This window comes from Lynx rufus, unplaced genomic scaffold (genome assembly GCF_022079265.1).
Source record: "Lynx rufus isolate CCGP_SWC_20201006 ecotype Redwood Valley unplaced genomic scaffold, mLynRuf1.p SCAF_7, whole genome shotgun sequence".
Taxonomy (NCBI): domain Eukaryota; kingdom Metazoa; phylum Chordata; class Mammalia; order Carnivora; family Felidae; genus Lynx; species Lynx rufus.
In genome coordinates, this window is record NW_025814889.1 from 24,990,258 (window position 1) to 25,010,356 (window position 20,099).

Sequence of the window (20,099 nt, forward strand, 5' to 3'; positions counted from 1 at the left end):
TATGAAAAATCTCACAGATCGAAATATTAGGTTCATATTGTTCCTACTTGCTACTAGTGATGTAATTCTTCTATATAGATGAAGTGGATTGAATTCATAAAGTAATGATGTTTGTAGTGAGATTTTTAATAAAAACATTGTGAGAGTATAAGAAAAGCAACATTTTATATACACCACAGTGAGCGTTTGGTTTAGTCCACCTTTTGGCTATTGTGGATGATGCTGCTGTGTACGTTGGCGTACAGATGTGTGAGTCCCTGCTAATATTTTTCAGCGTGTTTCAAACTTCCCCAAACTTTGAGTGATCATTTGATCTTGAGTTCTGACTTTCTCTTGTAATCTCAACCCTTCAGTGAGAGTTTGAGAACAGGTTATTTTAATGATGATTTGTTGTAATTTGTAATTACAAATTTGCAATTTATTGTCTTCATCAAGAATGACTAGCAGGTCGTTATGCAAACGTCCTTCTCAAAGGAATGGACTTTTCTCTTTGTTGGATTTTGTAAAGGAAAAGAAATGCCAGTGAAAAACTAGAAATGGCTGCTCAGTCAGGGCCTTACCTAGTAACATAGTGCTCCTACCATTGCAAGTTCAGAAACTCATTTTTCTCCATTCACTTGAGTTAATCAGCCTTTCAGAGATTTCACAGTTCAATCTCAGAAAAGACTAATGTGCAATTCAGGATTTTAATTTATTGATATGTAGTGAAACCCCAACTGTTTTCCAAGCAGAACAGTTAATGTCATCCCACTCTCACCCTCCTTTGTAGGATTTACACTGTACATCCTAAGTGGGAGCAATGAGGTAGATACACTGACCCACTAGTTTCTTTCAGTCACAAAAGCTATATAATGTACATGCAGGTTTCATTAGACAGCTATACCCGTCAGGGGAACTAGAACATTCTGTTGACTGGCCCTTTTTGTGGCTGAAGAGACACTGAAAATTATTTTCTCTTCTAGACCTCTTATAAATGAGTCACATTGTTCTAGGGTACTTTTCATGCGAGTAACATGACACTATGTTGATCAGTCTTCTATGAATGAGAGTGCGAGGCGTTGTCCTGCTACTGTGTCCTAAAGCAATCTTTAAGGTCTCAAAAACTAAAATTTGTAAGAATATCCGAAACTGATTAAGCTTTTGTTAAAGAATAACGAGGGATTTTCTGTAGATGCCTATAGAAAGGAATTAGGGTTATGGCATGAAATTAGCTGCCACTTTAAGGTCTTCCCTGTGAAACAAAAATTTAGATAGCTTTCAGCCAACTCATAGCTCTGACTTCTCTAGAAGGCGCTTATCTCTTGAATCCCCAAATCAGAGGCTACCTGGGTTTAGATATTTGATGCACACAATTTTGAGGTGAAGAATCTGGATTGGGAAGAAGGTTAAGCTCTAGCCAACTTAACCTTCCTGACAATATAGTCAAGTATGCGTCTGAAAGGAACTTCAGAAGAGTTTCATAAGGTGAGATCTCTATGGACTAAGAAATTACTCGAAAGGAAACAAAGGCAAACCAGTGATCATCCAGCCCTTGTGATAAATGTCGTGTTATAAAAGAAAAGCGAGACAAACTATGCTGGTCAGCATCCTAAGGGTAAGAGTGCCCCCTAAGAGTCAATAAGAAAAACACACTCAAAGTAACACGGAAAAGAATCCAAATAAAATGTACGCGATTAGCTGTCTACAAAGGTAATCCGTGTCAAGTAATGATTTTTGAGTCTGTGGTTGAGGACGTTGTCTATCAGGACCTAGACTGAAGAGTGCAAAGTACAGATGGCCTAGGTAAAGGGGTCAAAGCTCAAAATGTGAATTAGAGAATCTGGTTTTGAAGCCTTTAGAGCATTTGAAAAGACAGCAAGGGGCAAGGACTCAATGTCAGGGGTTGCCGTCCTTTAGAAATAAGGTGGGGTTAGAAGAGCAGAGGGAGAGTATGGTCATTGTTATCAGCTGCTGCTGAGAAGTGAAACAGGATAAAGACTTTAAAAAAATTACAAAAAAAAAAAGGTCCTTGATGACCCTCAAACTTTCTTAGTGGAATGATAGGAGTGAAAGGTAGGTTTTAGTGTAAAAGAAGGAAAGAAGTGAAGAAAAGTTGCATCTGTGGGTGAGACGATACATTAAAAAATGTTCGAGTCCACTGCAAGGGGAGAAGCAGGGTGATAGATGGACAAAGCTTCAAAACTTAAGCAAATGGTTAATAGAAGAGGAGAAATTGAAATCTTTCTTCCTTATGCAGCCAGAACTGGGATTTACGGATTTATAGCACTTTACCAACTGCAAAGCTCTGGGGACAGCTTTTCTGATATGCTTTTACCACAAAGCCTTAATCTCTTCATCAGAGTACCTACTAAAGCAGCCTAACGTAAACAGTACGGACATGAAATGATTGAGGAACTTTGGTTTAGCAAGACTCCATTATTTCCATGTCAGTGGCTTTCCCTTGCCTCTGATGGTCATGTAAAGGATTTATTAATCTAGGAGGTGCTGTTTGTACTGTAGTCTGTGAGCATTGTCCACTGAGTAGTATAGAAAGGAAGTTAGTTAAAAGTATTATAAGTGGAAAAAAAGTACTGTTGGCTAGTGGCATTGGCGAAAGTTGTGTGAAGTACTGAGGAGAGATTCTGGGCCTCATGCTCCCCATTTGCTGCCACTTGCGGTGGAGTGAAGAATAACTTCAGTGTAATTTGTATAGGGGACCACTTCTACTGGCATGCCACCTGCCTAAACTATCACGTTGTATTGGAACGCAAAATACAGCAACAGTAATCATGCTAAATGCAGACACTTAGAGCTGACTATGTGCCGTGTACCCTTCTAAGTTGTTCATGTATTTTTTCCTAATTTAATCTTCCCAACATCCCAGGTAGATACTATTATTATCTACCTAATTTAATCTTCCCAACATCCCAGGTAGATACTATTATTATCTACCTAATTTAATCTTCCCAACATCCCAGGTAGATACTATTATTATTTATTTGGAGATCACTTTTTTAAGGTTCTTTGTTTTGAGAGAGAGAGAGATTGTGGGGAAGGTCAGGTAGGGAGAGAGAGAGGGGGAGAGAGAGAGAGAGAGAGAGGGGGAAAGAGAGAGAATCCCAAGCGGGCTCCTCGCTGTCCACGCAGAGCCTGATGTGGGGCTCAATCACATGACCCTGAGATCATGTCCTGAGCCGAAATCAAGAGCCAGACGCTGAACCGACTGAGCCACCCAGGTGCCCCAGTAGGTGCTGTTATTACCTTCATTTTACAGATGCAAAGACTGAGACACGGAAGTTTTAAGTAGTTTGCTCAAGGTCATATAGCTCATCACCAGCAGAATTGGGAATTTAGATCCAGGCATACTGGCTCCTACTAAGATACTGCTTCTCAAACTGTTCCACGAAATATCTTGTTGTCACTGAAAACAGCATGTTCAGTTTTATAATCATGAGAATGGCAATGCCATTCACATATGTGAATATTTGAAATCATAGTTGATGCGGTGCTTGGAGTATGAAAACAGAAATGTTTACCATAAGGTAATTTCCTATATTCCCTCTATTTGACCGGTACATACATTTGTATGTTTATCTGATCATGTATAATTTAAAAACATTAAAAACATTATGTTTTTGTAGTAGAGTATGGTTGGTAAACTCTTCTGTAAGAGTATTGAAACATTTTTGGATTTTAGGCCATAGTCTCTGTTGTAGCAGCTCAGCTCTGCTGTTATGACCTAAAAGTAGCCATCAGTCAGCATGTAGAGGGGAGTGTGGCTGGGTCCAATAAGATTTTAGTTACAGGGGCACTTGGGCAGCTTAGTTGGTTGAGCGTCCTGGCTCTTAATTTCCACTCAGGTCATGATCCCAAACCCCACATCATGAGACCCGTCATGAGACCGAGCCCCTCATCAGGCTTCTCCCTGAGCTTGCAGCCTGCTTACGATTTTCTCTGTCTCTCCCTCTGCCTCTCTTCCCCACTTGTGCGTGCTGTGCTGTCTCTCTGTCTCTCTCTCTCTCTCTCTCTCTCTCTCTCTCTGTGTCTCTGTCTCTCAAGTAAAAAAAAAAAAAACATTTAGTTACAGAAAGAGGTATTGGTGTTCTACTAGATTGTCAGTAGTTAAAATTATTTTTTTTCTTTATTCTAGTTGCAAGAAGCACAGGATCGACATGCAGAGGCCGTAAGATATGCTGAGAAGACGTAAGATCATATGCAAAAGTATAATTTAAACCTCACAGAAAATAGCTTGATTATTTATAAAGCAGATAAGCAGTGTAGTATGAGAAATGTATTAGTTATGCCAGTATATCATTGTTAAGCTGGATACAAATTCCAGCTTTGAGCTATTTTGAAATGCAGATTGTGGCATATTATCTCTCAGTGTTGCACCTTACCCACAAAACACAACGAGAAAAATGGCACAAATGCCAAATCCTCCTCTTGATAAAATTTTAAGGATTTATGTAATGCCCTCATTTGTTCAGAAATTATACGGGTTTTTTTAAATTTATGTGTGAGAATAATTATCTTAAGATCTGCATTTTAGGCTAGAGGTTAAAAATACCAGGCAAGAAGAAACCATCAAACAGCAAGCGGCCCAAATTCAAGATCTTCAGAGCAACTTGTTAAGGACAAGTCTGGTAAGTCAGTCTCTTAATGTCTGCCCTACTGAAAAGGAATCCTTATTTCACTAGTGGTAGTACATAAGAATGTTTTGGATCATATGAAAAATCTCACAGATCGAAATATTAGGTTCATATTGTTCCTACTTGCTACTAGTGATGTAATTCTTCTATATAGATGAAGTGGATTGAATTCATAAAGTAATGATGTTTGTAGTGAGATTTTTAATAAAAACATTGTGAGAGTATAAGAAAAGCAACATTTTATATACACCACAGTGAGCGTTTGGTTTAGTCCACCTTTTGGCTATTGTGGATGATGCTGCTGTGTACGTTGGCGTACAGATGTGTGAGTCCCTGCTAATATTTTTCAGCGTGTTTCAAACTTCCCCAAACTTTGAGTGATCATTTGATCTTGAGTTCTGACTTTCTCTTGTAATCTCAACCCTTCAGTGAGAGTTTGAGAACAGGTTATTTTAATGATGATTTGTTGTAATTTGTAATTACAAATTTGCAATTTATTGTCTTCATCAAGAATGACTAGCAGGTCGTTATGCAAACGTCCTTCTCAAAGGAATGGACTTTTCTCTTTGTTGGATTTTGTAAAGGAAAAGAAATGCCAGTGAAAAACTAGAAATGGCTGCTCAGTCAGGGCCTTACCTAGTAACATAGTGCTCCTACCATTGCAAGTTCAGAAACTCATTTTTCTCCATTCACTTGAGTTAATCAGCCTTTCAGAGATTTCACAGTTCAATCTCAGAAAAGACTAATGTGCAATTCAGGATTTTAATTTATTGATATGTAGTGAAACCCCAACTGTTTTCCAAGCAGAACAGTTAATGTCATCCCACTCTCACCCTCCTTTGTAGGATTTACACTGTACATCCTAAGTGGGAGCAATGAGGTAGATACACTGACCCACTAGTTTCTTTCAGTCACAAAAGCTATATAATGTACATGCAGGTTTCATTAGACAGCTATACCCGTCAGGGGAACTAGAACATTCTGTTGACTGGCCCTTTTTGTGGCTGAAGAGACACTGAAAATTATTTTCTCTTCTAGACCTCTTATAAATGAGTCACATTGTTCTAGGGTACTTTTCATGCGAGTAACATGACACTATGTTGATCAGTCTTCTATGAATGAGAGTGCGAGGCGTTGTCCTGCTACTGTGTCCTAAAGCAATCTTTAAGGTCTCAAAAACTAAAATTTGTAAGAATATCCGAAACTGATTAAGCTTTTATTAAAGAATAACGAGGGATTTTCTGTAGATGCCTATAGAAAGGAATTAGGGTTATGGCATGAAATTAGCTGCCACTTTAAGGTCTTCCCTGTGAAACAAAAATTTAGATAGCTTTCAGCCAACTCATAGCTCTGACTTCTCTAGAAGGCGCTTATCTCCTGAATCCCCAAGCCAGAGACTACCTGGGTTAAGGTTTTTTTTTTTGGGGGGGGGGGGTGTTCTTTTTTATTAACTTTATATTTCATTTTTAAAAATTTACATCCAAATTAGTTAGCATATACTGAAGCAATGATTTCAGGAGTAGATTCCTTAATGCCCCTTACTCATTAAGACCATCCCCCCTCCCACAACCCCTCCAGCAACCCTCAGTTTGTTCTCCATATTTATGAGTCTCCTCTGTCCCGTCCCTGTTTTTATATTATTTTTGTTTCCCTTCTCTTATGTTCATCTGTTTTGTCTCTTGAAGTCCTCATACGAGTGAAATCATATGAATTTGTCTTTCTCTGACTTACTTATTTCACTTAGCATTAATACCCTCCAATTCCATCCACGTAGTTGCAAATGGCAGTATTTCATTCTTTTTGATTGCCAAGTAATACTCCATTGAATATATATACCACATCTTCTTTATCCATTCATCCATCGGTGGACAATTGGACTCTTTGCATACTTTGGCTATTGTTGATAGTGCTGCTATAAACATGGGGGTGCATGTGTCCCTTTGAAACAGCACACCTTTATCCCTTGGATAAATGCCTAGTAGTGCAATTGCTGGGTCGTAGTGTAATTCTGTTTTTAGTTTTTTGAGGAAACTCCATACCATTTTCCAGAGTGACTGCACCAGCAAAAGAGATCCTCTTCTCTGCATCCTCGCCAACATATGTTGTTGCCTGAGTTCTTAATGTTAGCCATTCTGACAGGTGTAAGGTGGTATCTCAGTGTGGTTTTGATTTCCCCGATGATGAGTGATGTGGATGAGTGATGTGGATGAGTGATGTGGATGTGAGTTGGCCATGTGGATGTCTTCTTTGGAGCAGTGTCTGCTCATGTCTTTTGCCCATTACTTCACTGGATTACTTGTTTTTTTGGGTGTTGTGTTTGGTATGTTCTTTGTAGATTTTGGATACTAACCATTTTTTTTTAAATATATGAAATTTATTGTCAAATTGGTTTCCATAAACACCCAGTGCTCATTCCAAAAGATGCCCCCTTCAATACCCATCACCCACCCTCCTCTCCCTCCCACCCCCCCATCAGCCCTCAGTTTATAAGAGTCTCTTATGCTTTGGCTCTCTCCCACTCTATCTGATATGTCATTTGCAAGTACCTTCTCCCATTCTGTCAGTTGCCTTTTAGTTTTGCTGATTGTTTCCTTCACTGTGCAGAAGCTTTTCATTTTGATGAGGTCCCAGTAGTTCATTTTTGCTTTTGTTTCCCTTGCCTCCAGAGACGTTTAGAATAAGAAGTTGCTGCTGGCAAGATCAAAGAGGGTTTTGCCTGCTTTCTCCTCAAGGATTTTGATGGCTTCCTGTCTCACATTGAGGTCTTTCATCCATTTTGAGGTTATTTTTGTGTAATGTACAACTTTTTATGTGAACATGTTTTCATTTCTCTTGGGTATATACCTATAAATACAATTGCTGGTTCATATGGTAACTCTGTTAAACCTTTTTGTTTGTTTGTTTGTTTTTGTTTTTTCAACCTTTTGAGGAGGGGCAGGCACTTGGATGGCTCAGCTGGTTGAGTGGCCGGCTCTTGATTTCAGCTCAGGTCATGATCTCAGGGTTGTGAAATCGAGCCCTACATTGGGCTTTGCTCTGAGCATGGAGCCTGCGTGGGATTCTCTCCCTCCCTCTCCTTCTGTCCCTCTACCCCACTTGTGCACTCTCTCTAAAATAAGTTTAGAAAAAATGTTTTTCTAGTTTAACCTTTTGAGGAACTGCCAGACTGTTTTCCAAAGTAGCAGCAACATTACATTTTCATCAGCAGTTTTTGAGAGTTCCCATTTTTCCTGACTCTTGCCAATGTTTGTCATTATCTGTTGTTTTTATTATAACAATTCTAGTGGGTATGAAATGGCATCTTGCGGTTTTTGGTTTGCATTTTTCTTATAACTAATGATGTTGAACATCTCTCTTTTATTTTTGAGAGAGACAGTGTGAGCAGGGGAGGGGCAGAGAGAGAGGGAGACACAGAATATGAAGCAGGCTCCAGGCTCCCAGCTGTCAGCACAGAGCCCGATGTGGGGCTCGAACCCACAAACCATGAGATCGTGACCTGCGCCAAAGTCTGACGCCCAACTGACTGAGCCACCCAGGCACCCCGAACATCTCCCTTTTAATGTGATTTTTATCCATTTCTATATCTTCTTTAAACAACTAATCCATTCTTTTCCCCATTTTTAAAAAAATTTTTTTTTTTTTTAACGTTTATTTATTTTTGGGACAGAGAGAGACAGAGCATGAACGGGGGAGGGGCAGAGAGAGAGGGAGACACAGAATCGGAAACAGGCTCCAGGCTCTGAGCCATCAGCCCAGAGCCTGACGCGGGGCTCGAACTCACGGACTGCAAGATCGTGACCTGGCTGAAGTCGGACGCTTAACCGACTGCGCCACCCAGGCGCCCCATCTTTTCCCCATTTTTATATTGGATTGTCTTTTCATTATTGGAAGAGTTATTTAAATATCCCACATACAAATCCCTTAGCAGATATGGGATTTTCAGATATTTTCTCATATTTAGTCGCTTGCCTTTTCACTTTCTTGGTGGTGATATTTGAAGCATAGAAGTTTTTAATTTTGATGAAGTAAACTTAATCTGCTTTTGTCTTTTGGTGTCATGTCTAAGAAATCATTGCCAAATCCAGTCACAAACATATACACGTATGCTTTTTTCTATGAGTTTTATCATTTTAGCTCTTAGATTTTAAGTTAATTTTGTATATATGCTATGGGGTAGAGGTCTGATTTTATTACTTTGCATGTGGATATCCATTTGTCCCAGTACCATTTGTTACAAAGACTATTCTTGTTCCATTTAATTGTCTGACACCCTTGTTGAAAATCAGTTCACTATAATGTGAGAGTTTATTTTTAGATTCTCAGTGTTAATACATTGATCTATAGTCTATCTTTATGCCAGTACCGTATCAAATTTTATGAAAACTCTTTCCTAGTTATCTTGACAATTACCAGTCACTTATGTAATAATAAAAAGTCAATGTAGTAGAACTTAACTTTGCTCCTATAGAGATTTTTGCTTCTGGAAGGACCCTTTCGCCAGCCTATGCCTTGCTTACCCCATGACTCGATGTGAAGTCAGGCTCAAAAAGATAAAATGCTCTTTCTTTAGTCTGTTCAGACATTTATTTATTTATTTATTTATTTATTTATTTATTTATATTTTTTAAATTTTTTTTTAGAGCATGCACAAGCAGAAAGAGGGGGCCTGGGGGGTTGGAGAAAGAGAATTTTTAGCAAGCTTTGCACTTGTGTGGAGGCTGACAGGGGTCTTGATCCCATGACCCTGGGATCATGACCTGAGAGTTTGAGGCTCAACTGACTGAGCCACACAGGTTCCCCTCCTGTTCAAACTTTTAGTTTCTCAGTCAGTGCCACCCACTTTCATTTCCATCAAATCTTGGTCATAGAATCTCTTGACTCAGTCTACCATTTACTTCATTATATTTTATTATCTCATAATGCATGGACTAATCCATAGTTTTCACCATCTAGGAAGGAAAAGGAAAAGAATTAACTCTGGGCTAGTGGTAATGCAAACTGGTGCAGCTGCTCTGGAAAACAGTGCGTAGGTTCCTCAAAACAATTGAAAATAGAACTACCCTATGACCCCTCAATAGCACTACTGGGAATTTATGCAAAGGATACAGGAGTGCTGATTCATAGGGGCACATGTACTCCAATGTTTATAGCAGTGCTTTCAACAATAGCCAAATTGTGGAAAGAGCCTAATGCCCATCAACTGATGAATGGATAAAGAGATGTGATTTATATATACACTGGAATACTACCTGGCAAGGAGAAAGAGTGAAATCATGCTATCTGTTGCAATGTGGATGGAACTGGAAGGTATTATGCTACGTGAAATAGGTCACAGAAAAACAGATATCATATGTTTTCGCTCATATGTGGAACTTGAGAAACTTAATAGAAGACCATGGGGGAAGGGAAAGGGAAAAATAGTTACAGAGAAGGAGAGGGGCAAACCATAGGAGACTCTTGAATGCAGAGAACAAATAGAAGGTTGTTGGGGGGGGGGGGCGGTGGGTGAGAAGGGAAAGTGGGTGGTGGGCATTGAGGAAGGCACTTGTTGGAATGAGCCCTGGGTGTTGTCTATAAGTGATGAACCACAGGAATCTACCCCCAAAACCAAGAGCACACTGTACACGCTGTATGTTAGCAAATTTGACAATAAATTCTATTTAAAAAAAGAAATGAAAGCGAGGGGATGGAGAAAAATTTATCATGTTAAAAGAAAAAGTAGCGATACTTTTGTCAGAAGAGTCCTTAAAACAAAGACTGTGGGGCACCTGGGTGCCTCAGTCATTTGAGCAACCGACTAGGTCTTGGCTCAGGTCATGGTCTTATGGCTGGTGGGTTTGAGCCCCATGTTGGGCTCCAGGCTGACAGCCTGGAGCCTGCTTGAAATTTTCTCTCCCCCTTTCTATGTCCCTCCCCAACCCTTTCTCGCTCAAAATAAGTAAACTTAACAAAAAACAAAGACTGTAGCAAGAGCCAAAGAATGCTACTATATCATAATAAAGGGTACAATCCAATAGGAAGATCTAACAATTGTAAATATTTATGCACCCACCATGAGAGCACTCAAGTACATAAAACAATAACAAACATAAAGGAACTAATTGATAATAATACAGTAATACGGTACTTTAACACCCCATTTACACCAATAGATCTTAACAAAAAATCATGAAAAAATACATCTTAACAGAAAATCACCAAAGAAACAGTGGCTTTGAATGACAGAGTGGCCTGGGAGGGGCAGAGAGAGAGGGAGACACAGAATCTGAAACGGGCTCCAGGCTCTGAGCTGTCAGCACAGAGCCCGACGCGGGGCTCGAACTCACAGACCGTGAGATCATGACCTGAGCCGAAGTCGGATGCTTAAGCGACTGAGCCACCCAGGTGCCCCAAGATGGTAACATCTTGAACTCAAGCCCTGAACCTGATGCCATGATAACTGAGACTTGCAGGAGGTACTGGGGGGGTGGGGGGTAGTGAGTGTATTTTTCAGGTGGGAGGAATACAAACATTTGTGGCCAGTGGGTAAATTATACTGCTTTTTAAATGTGTCCATAGGTTTTAAATATTAATTCCATTAAAAAAAAAAAAAGACCATGGAACAACCTTAGTGATTTGCTCCTAATGAACAGAATATGTGAATATGATGCTGTGTGTATTCCAAGCCTAGGTGACAAAAGGCGATACAGCTTCTGCCTTGCTCTGTATCTCAGGTTGCTTACTTGGAATCTAGCTCCCCATCTAGTGAGGAAGTCTAGGCCACAAAGAGGGTCTAGGTGTGTCATTTTAAGTGTTTCTGCTGTCTCCTGAACTGAAGTCCCAGGCAACAGCCAGCATCAACAACCAGACGTTAGTGAACAAATCTTCAAATGGATCCAGCCCCAAACCTTTCAGTTGCCCCACCTGAAGCTGAGCAGGGCAGAGACTAGCTGTCCTGGCCACACTTTTCCTAACAGATTTGTGAACAAAAGAAATCTAAACTTTGGGGAGTTTGTTAAGAAAAAACAAAAATGATAAATTGAAAAGTGGATGAAAAAAAAGAGATAAGACACATAAACTTGTATAGGAGAATTGGTCTCCATTAAAGTAGGATGTAATAAATGTTAAGATTAATTTATTAACAACCAACAGTGCTAATGAGAAGAAGCAGATAACTAGAAGCAAGATCTAAGAAGTTTTTCCCCAGTTAGGATATTAGCTGTTCATTTTTCATATATGGCCTTTATTATGTTGAGGTATAGTTCCTCCAAGCCTACTTTGTTGAGTTTTGTATGATGAATGGATGTTATAGTTTGTCAAATTGTTTTTCTGCATCTATTGCAATATGATTTTATGCTTTTTTAAAAATATGAGGTATCACATTCATTGATTTGCAAATATTGAACCACCCCTGCAAACCAGGGATAAATCCCATTTGTTACAGTGAATGATTTTTTTTAATGTTTATTTTTGAGAAAGAGCACGAGCGGGGGAGGGACAGAAGAGAGGGAAACACAGAATCTGAAATAGGTTCCAGGGTCCAAGCTGTCAACAGAGCCTGACACTGGGCTTGAACCGACGAACCATGAGATCGTAACCTGAGCTGAAGTTGGATGCTTAACTGACTAAGCCACCCGGCTGCCCCTGGTGAATGATTTTTTAATGTATTGTTGGATTCAGTTTGCTTATTTTGTTGAAGATTGTTGCATGTTCATCAGACATGCTGGCCTGTAATTCTCTTTGTGGTGTCTTTATCTGGTTTTGGTATCAGGGTAATGCTGGCATCATAGAATGAATTTGGAAGTTTCCCTTCCTTTTATGTTTTTCTGGAACAATTTGAAAAGCACAGGTATTGGGGCACCTGGGTGGCTCAGTCAGTTAAGCATCCGACTTCGGCTCAGGTCATGATCTCACGGTCCGTGAGTTCGAGCCCCGCGTCAGGCTCTGTGCTGACAGCTCAGAGCCTGGAGCCCGTTTCAGATTCTGTGTCTCCCTCTCTCTCTGCCCCTCCCCTGTTCATACTCTGTCTCTCTCTGTCTCAAAAATAAATAAACGTTAAAAAAAATTAAAAAAAAAAAAAAGAAAAAAAAGATGTTACCATCTTAATCAGGTGCAGTGGGGATAAGGTGCCTGGGTTATGGTATCTAAAGTATAGCCCCTTGAGTGCAAGTGCTCTCAATATGAGGACTTGAGAACTAAAGAGGCAGTTATTTACCACTCACAAATGCAACATTCTAGTCAACTGCTGAAGACTCTCCCGTTCAGAAAAAGATGGGAAGCACCCTAGTCTATAAGAGTTTTGAAATATAGCCTGATGCATGCTGTCAGTTCTTAAGTTAGGACTTAGTCCTAACCACGGAATACTTTCTCCATGTGTCTTCCCTTTCTTTACTCTTTGAGCTCTTGGTTCCTTCCTTTTCATAAGGAATGACCTGTATTTGCAGCTGTTTTCTCATCCTGCTTCCTCCCTGTGGGACTTCTAAGACCCAAAGGCCTCTTTTCATTTTGCACGATTTGGTCTCTTTTAGTCCAAGCTAGCAAATAGTATGTTTGCTACTGTAATTCTCTTACCTTTTTTGGTTTTCTGTAAATATTACTGGATTTCATGCTGTGTTTTAACAAAGCCAACCTCGCAAGTCTTTTTGAGATAAGCTTTTCGCTTCAGGTTTCCTGTGAAGCTCTTATATGACAATGCCTTTAAAATTCGTCTACTCTTGGGGCTCCTGGCTGGCTCAGTTGGTAGAGCATGTGACACTTGATCTCTGGGACCTGAGTTTAAGCCCCATGTCGGGTGTGGAACCTACTTAAAAAAAAAAAAAATCTTATACTCTTAAGATCCTTAAAGAAATTTGAGGCACACCTTAAATCTTTCTATTTTCCTGGTAGCACCCTGGATTTTCTCTTAACCCAAAAGCCATTTCTTCATTTTGGCAGTATTTGACAGTTCAACATGTAGAGAGGCTGTAAATGAGAAACAGATACTTGAACCCAGTAAGTCCTGGTTCCTTTCTTTTTTAAAAAAATTTTTTTTAACATTTATTTATTTTTGAGACAGAGAGAGACAGAGCATGAACGGGGGAGGGTCAGAGAGAGGGAGACACAGAATCTGAAACAGGCTCCAGGCTCCGAGCCGTCAGCACAGAGCCCGACGCGGGGCTTGAACTCACGGACCGTGAGATCATGACCTGAGCCAAAGTCGGCCGCCCAACCGACTGAGCCACCCAGGCGCCCCATCCTGGTTCCTTTCAATTGCATAGCCTTTCTTTAGTTTCTCTTTCCTATCCATTTTATTTTCAGGTATTTTGTAGCATGACTTCCCTTTCCTCCAGTGTCATTTTCTTCACTTGATTAGAAACCCTTGCTCTCAGCCTCTTCACAGGCCATCAGGTTTCCACTAAGAGTCTCGTGGAGGCCCTTTTTGGGTCTCATTCTTACGCTTTTCTACATCTTTTCAGGTTCCACCTACCTCCTGGTTCAAAGGAAGTTTAGTTTTAGGTTTTTTTAAATAGCAGCACACCATTTTTAGTATCAGTATCTGTGGTAGTAATTTACTGCTGCATAATAAGCCACCTCAAAGCCTAGTAGTTCAAAACAGCATTTATCTTGTTCACTAATCTTTAGTTTAGGCAAAGCAGAGTAGGGCAACTCATTTCTTCTTCATTTGGCATCAGCTGGGATAACTGGAAGCTGGAGACTAGAATCATCTAAAGGCTTGTTCATGCATGTGTTTGGCTGTTGAGGCTGGCCTTTGCCTAGGATGTTGGCTAGTCTCAGCTGGATTATCTACATGAAGACTCAGGTAGCCTGGGATTCCTCACAACGTGGTGGCTGGGTTCTAAGGGTGAGCTTCCCTAGAGAAAGAAAGTCAGATGGAAGCTATATCACATTTTCTAACCTGGCCTTAAAAATCACAGCAGTTCTGCATATTCTGTTCACTAGAAACCAGTTACTGAAGCCAGCATATATTTAAGGGGAGGAATTTTCACAGGAGAAGTATCAACGAATTTATAAAACCACTACATCCACTCACTTTGTCTTACCAATCATATATAATGGAAGGAAGTCCTTCCCAACTCAGCATCACTGAAACTCCAGCCAGTTTTGTTGTTGTTGTTATTTAGTATGATCTCTATTTTGTAGAAAGTAACAAAAGATTACAAGATAACAGTATTGAATTAAATTTTTTTTTGCCTCAAAAAAATATGTGGATCATCCAATTAAATTTTTATACTGGGAGATACGATTTCTTAACCTGGAGAATCATTTCTCCTGGGAATGCAGTTCAAATTAGCATAAAGCATTTGCAGTTCAGAAAAAGGCTGTGGCATTAGAATCATTACTTATAGATTCATGAATTAGAGTTTTATTTTCAGAGTCTTGGTATTTTTTGACTCGGGCATACATAAGTCAATATGATATTGCTAAAACTTCTTTAAAAATTATGGAGTGTTAAGATGGGGGAAGGGCTAAGAGACTTTCTACTAAGAGGGGAGTTATTTTATGAAAGATAGGAAAGAATCATAGAAAAAGTATAGAATCAAGTGCAAATGTTGTATAGTAAACACAATGATAGCAAAGATCTATTTCAGTAACACCTGATGGCTTTAACTTTGCTCTTGATTTTCTGAGTTGTTAAGGTTCCACATTCTAAGACAGGGAACATTTTATTGCAAATGAATTTATTTAAAAATTTGAGTGCCTGGCTGGCTCAGTTACTCTTGATCTTGAGGTTGTGAGTTCAAGCCTCACACTGGGTGTAGAGATTACTTAAAATTTGAAAAAAAAATTTTGATAGTAGTTTTGAGTTAGACCCATTTCACTCCACTTCCAAACTATATTATTTTATTCATGCAGGCTGATGACCTTACAACAAAACTGGAAACTACATCTTCAAAATGTCTACACCTGGATGCAAAAAATCAAGTTCTTCAACAGGAGTTATTGTCAATGAAAGCTTTAGGAAAAAAATGTGAAAAACTAGAGAGCAATAGCAAGAAATTACAACAAGAAGTCATAAAATTGAAAAGTTTTATGGAAATGAATATGGTAGAACACAGTCAAGTGGAACAGTATAAACGGGAGATTGAAGAAAGAGCACGACTGGAGATAGTAGAAAAATTAAAGGAAGTCAATCTGTTTTTACAGGTTAATTTATTGATCTGTAATGTGCTTTAACTCATTGCACTGCAAATTACATTTTGGATAGATGTATTACATAGGTTTCCTCTACTTGTTTTATGGTAATTTGTAGATTTCTAGAGGCATTTGTTCCTCCCTTTAAAGATTTCAGTTTTCATCATTATTCTCACTAAATTGAGAGGATAAGAAAAAATTATGACTTAAACAACTATTCTCACTATTAAGAGGAAAGAAAAAATTATGATTTAAAAATTATACTGTACTTGGATTCTTAAGTTTATTTTTGACTTTTAAAATTTTGTCATTGATTCTATTTGAATTATCAGATTGCATGAATACTAATACAAGAATGAACTTTAATTTTATAAATCATAATTTAATTCAGTTGACATTGATGATAAATATTTTACACGAGCTTTTTTTCATTTAAAATTGCTCTCTGAATAATTGACTCAGAACTAAAGGAAACAGGTATAATTATTCAGATTATAGCTATTTTAAAACTATCCTGTTAATTTGCTTTAGGCACAAGCAGCAGCTCAAGAAAACTTAGACCAGTTAAGAGAAAATGCTCATGCTTCAATGAGAAGTCAAATGGAACTTAGAATTAAAGATCTGGAATCTCAGGTCTCTACAATGAAGACTTCTCAAGAAGATTCTACTAAAACTGAGTTGGAAACATACAGGCAACTCTACCTAGAAGAATTAAAAGCTAGAAAGTCCTTGAGAAATAAGCTGAACAGGTAAGTCAAAACAGAATCATAGACAAGAAATTTAGCTTATTAATTTGCCTCTAAAGCATGATTTCTGTGGAGCCAAGATCATGAGATGAGTAGGAAGTGAAAGCCAACTAGATCGTGTAATTTTGGAAAATGATGTTTCTAAGTGAACTTACTTTTGAAATGTTAGTCCAGGACGGTTTGCATCCCTCCTCTTTTTTTTAGTTTTACCGGACCTCTCCCCCCCCCCCGTATGTTTTCCATTGATCGGATCTGCTAGTCTTTAAGTGAATTGTTTGAAGCTTTCTCATTTAGAAGCATATTATTATAAAATTGCTTGTCAGAATTACCCTAAATAGAAATGTCAATGAGTTTGTTTTTGGAAGATTACACCTTTAACCTAAAAGGTCAAGTACTACTACTACTCATCCTGGCAGCTTGGTACATTTTTTCTCTTGATTGTGATCTTTGGTATTATTACTAGAGTGGGCCTTGAGACAAACTATCCTTTATGCTTTTTCTACTTTACATAAAGGCATACAGGTGAAATACAGAAAGACTCACACAGGGCTGAACGGGAGTATAATTCCCAAAGTGGCTAAAAAGAGCACCATGGTGGGAGGGAGGTGTGTGGAAGACTGAAGACAGAAAGGGCAGATTCTGCCTCCAGTGCCTTGGTAACTGTTATAAGCTAATTGCCTCTGTAGCTGTTTTAGTTCTTTCTGATCACACCTCTGCCATCTACTATCTCCCCTAAAGATTGTTGGTCTCAGTGATTCCTCGGTGTCAAATGCTCAGTTTCTTTGAGATAATAAGTGAAATGTACAAGAGTGGTGAAAGCAAATGCTTGAAAATGTCTTTGAGGGATGGTTTATTTTTATATCTGTAAACAGGTTTACTAAATATAAGTATGTATATATACCGGCATCCTGAAGGATCTTGTCAGTACAGCCATTCCAGAAGACAGCAAGTATTATTCGTTAAGCCATGTACATCACTGATAGCCACTTTTCTCCCTTCCCTCATTTGAATTGTTAGGGATCCCCCTGGAAACATAAGTATTTCTTTAGAACAATTTTAAAAGTATAGTTTTAGATAGTGGGTGTGCTCTGTCACATGTTCAGTGTTAAAACACTGTTCAATGGCAAATGCTATTTACTATTATGGAAACTTAAAAAGATGTAAGTCATTTAGGAATGATTTAGGGAAAGAGAAAATGTATTTGTGTTTTCTAATCTTCACAGGACTAATGAGAGACTATCAGAGATCAATACAAAACTTCTGGTAGAGAGACAGCAGCACCAAACTTTACTCGGCACTCTTACTCTGAGGTCAGGCCTGGAACCACCTTATTGTGGACATTTTGAAAATAATTTAGTGCTTAATAGAAATCTTACTCCAAGAGGAAACTTAGTGATTCCTACCTCAAACCCACGGCCGTCATATGACTACAGGGAGACTTCCTTGTGGAAGGTTAGTTATATTATCTGTTTTACTTTGGGTTTCAGATATCTGATATAATTGTTGCTTTTAATTTGGTGAAATTCTGAGTTGTTTAAGTAACTAATATATACGAAGTAAAAATCATAATTATATGTGCTAAGAAAGAACTGAGGTAAATTTTATAATTTTTTGTTTTTTAGTCCCCGGATCTCTCATTTTCAAGGGATACTTCTTTTTATTTTATTTTATTGAGAGAGTGAGTGAGTGCATTCAGGGGAGGGGCAAAAGGAGAGGGAGAAAGAGAATCCTAAGCAGGTTTCATGCTCAGCACAGAGCCCAATGTGGGGCTCAGTCTCAAAAACCATGAGATCATGACCTGAGTCAAAATCAAGATTTGGGCGCTTAAAACAACTGAGCCACCCAGGTGCGCCACAAGAGACACCTAGTATTAACTGTATTCAATAAATATAACTAAACTGACCCATTTTAAATTTCTTGAAAAGCTTTCATTTAAATTTGATTTTAGAAAGTAAATGTTATTGCCTACTAACCACAGGTACACTTAGATGCTTGGACTTACTTTCAGTTGGCAGTGGTTCATAAACATTTGAAAGTTTTGCTATAATCCAGTTTTTGCATCCCTGTACATAAGTGAATGATCGGTCTCCAAACACTTAATGACATAATGAATGTTTACTATTTAAAAGAATCCATGGGGGTGCCTGGGTGGCCCAGTCAGTTCAGCATCCAACTCTTGATCTCAGCTCAGGATTTGATCTCAGGGTCATGAGTTCAAGTCCTGCATTGGGCTCTACGCTGGGCATGGAGGCTACTTAAAAAAAAAAAAAAAAAAAGAATCCATGATAAGTCCTTTTTATGAATTAAATCAACTTGCAACACTAAAAAGGTTAATTTCTCTTTTAAGTTACAGTATTGGTATTTTCTTACACGAGAATACATCCTTAATTGCTTTCTTACTTATGACACTCTTTTTTCTTTTTCCTTTTTTTTTTTTTTGACTTATAGCACCTTGTTTCAATTTTTATAAAATGTCTTGCTGAGCAATTGTAAAGCATTTTCTAAATAGCTAAATCAAGCAAATATTTGAATCAAGCCATTATTTGAATACTAACAGTTAAATTTTTTTTTTTTCAACGTTTATTTATTTTTGGGACAGAGAGAGACAGAGCATGAACGGGGGCGGGGCAGAGAGAGAGGGAGACACAGAATCGGAAACAGGCTCCAGGCTCTGAGCCATCAGCCCAGAGCCCGACGCGGGGCTCGAACTCACGGACCGCGAGATCGTGACCTGGCTGAAGTCGGACGCTTAACCGACTGAGCCACCCAGGCGCCCCCTTTTTTTTTTTTTTTTAATTTTTTTTTTTTGAATACTAACAGTTAATGAGAAAATCCTTTTAATTAAAAATTCTTCAAAATTTTTCTTTGAATTAAAATTTGCTGATATATAGTTTTTCTGTGTATACTTTTCTCACCCTCTTATTTTTTTGATAAGTGGAAAGGTATAAATAAAATCACACATGTGTTCTTACTCATGGACTTCAAAGCTATTTTCACTATTGAAACACAGATTTTACCTAGAAATAAACATAAAGGTCACAGAGGTAAGTATTTAAGGAAAAGAGCTTTTGGGGGAAAGATGCAACATTACCTTGGTAGTTCCTTAAGTCATGTCATATAAAAAACGTGGTTTATATTTTACATAGTATTTATTAATAGTGATATAAAATTGTTTGAATAAAGCCTTCCCCCATCGTCTGGTATTGAGTTATTAATTTTGTAAGTCTGGTATAGTAATGTTGTCCCATTCATTTTATAAGGCCTGAATATAATGCTATTGTCAAAAAAGTGTTATGGTTCCTCAAAAACTTAAAAATAGATATTCATTAATTCCACTACTGCGTATTTACCCAAAGAAAATGAAAACACTAATTTGAACAGTTGTGTGCATCCCTATGTTTATTGAAACATTGTTTACAATAACCAAAATATGGAAGCAACCTAAGTGTCCATTGATAGATGAATGGATAAAGAAGATGTGTAATATGTATACAATGAAATATACCTCAGCTATCAAAAAGAATGAGATCTTGCCATTTGTGACAACATTGATAGACCTAGAGGGTATTATGCTAGGTGAAATAAATCGGAGAAAGACAAATAAATACCATCT

General features: G+C 38.4%; 1 protein-coding gene across 9 annotated transcripts in view; it reads left to right on the top strand.

Moving 5' to 3' along the window:
• Positions 1–20,099, top strand: part of ANKRD26 (ankyrin repeat domain containing 26) — a 113,013-nt gene that overhangs the window by 89,057 nt on the left and 3,857 nt on the right. For all 9 annotated transcript variants that reach the window (XM_047065012.1, XM_047065017.1, XM_047065020.1 and 6 more), the window contains 5 exons: positions 4,130–4,182; positions 4,529–4,622; positions 15,462–15,752; positions 16,272–16,489; positions 17,710–17,938. In XM_047065012.1, coding sequence (XP_046920968.1) covers positions 4,130–4,182; positions 4,529–4,622; positions 15,462–15,752; positions 16,272–16,489; positions 17,710–17,938 — 885 coding nt within the window. The remainder of the gene's footprint in view (positions 1–4,129; positions 4,183–4,528; positions 4,623–15,461; positions 15,753–16,271; positions 16,490–17,709; positions 17,939–20,099) is intronic.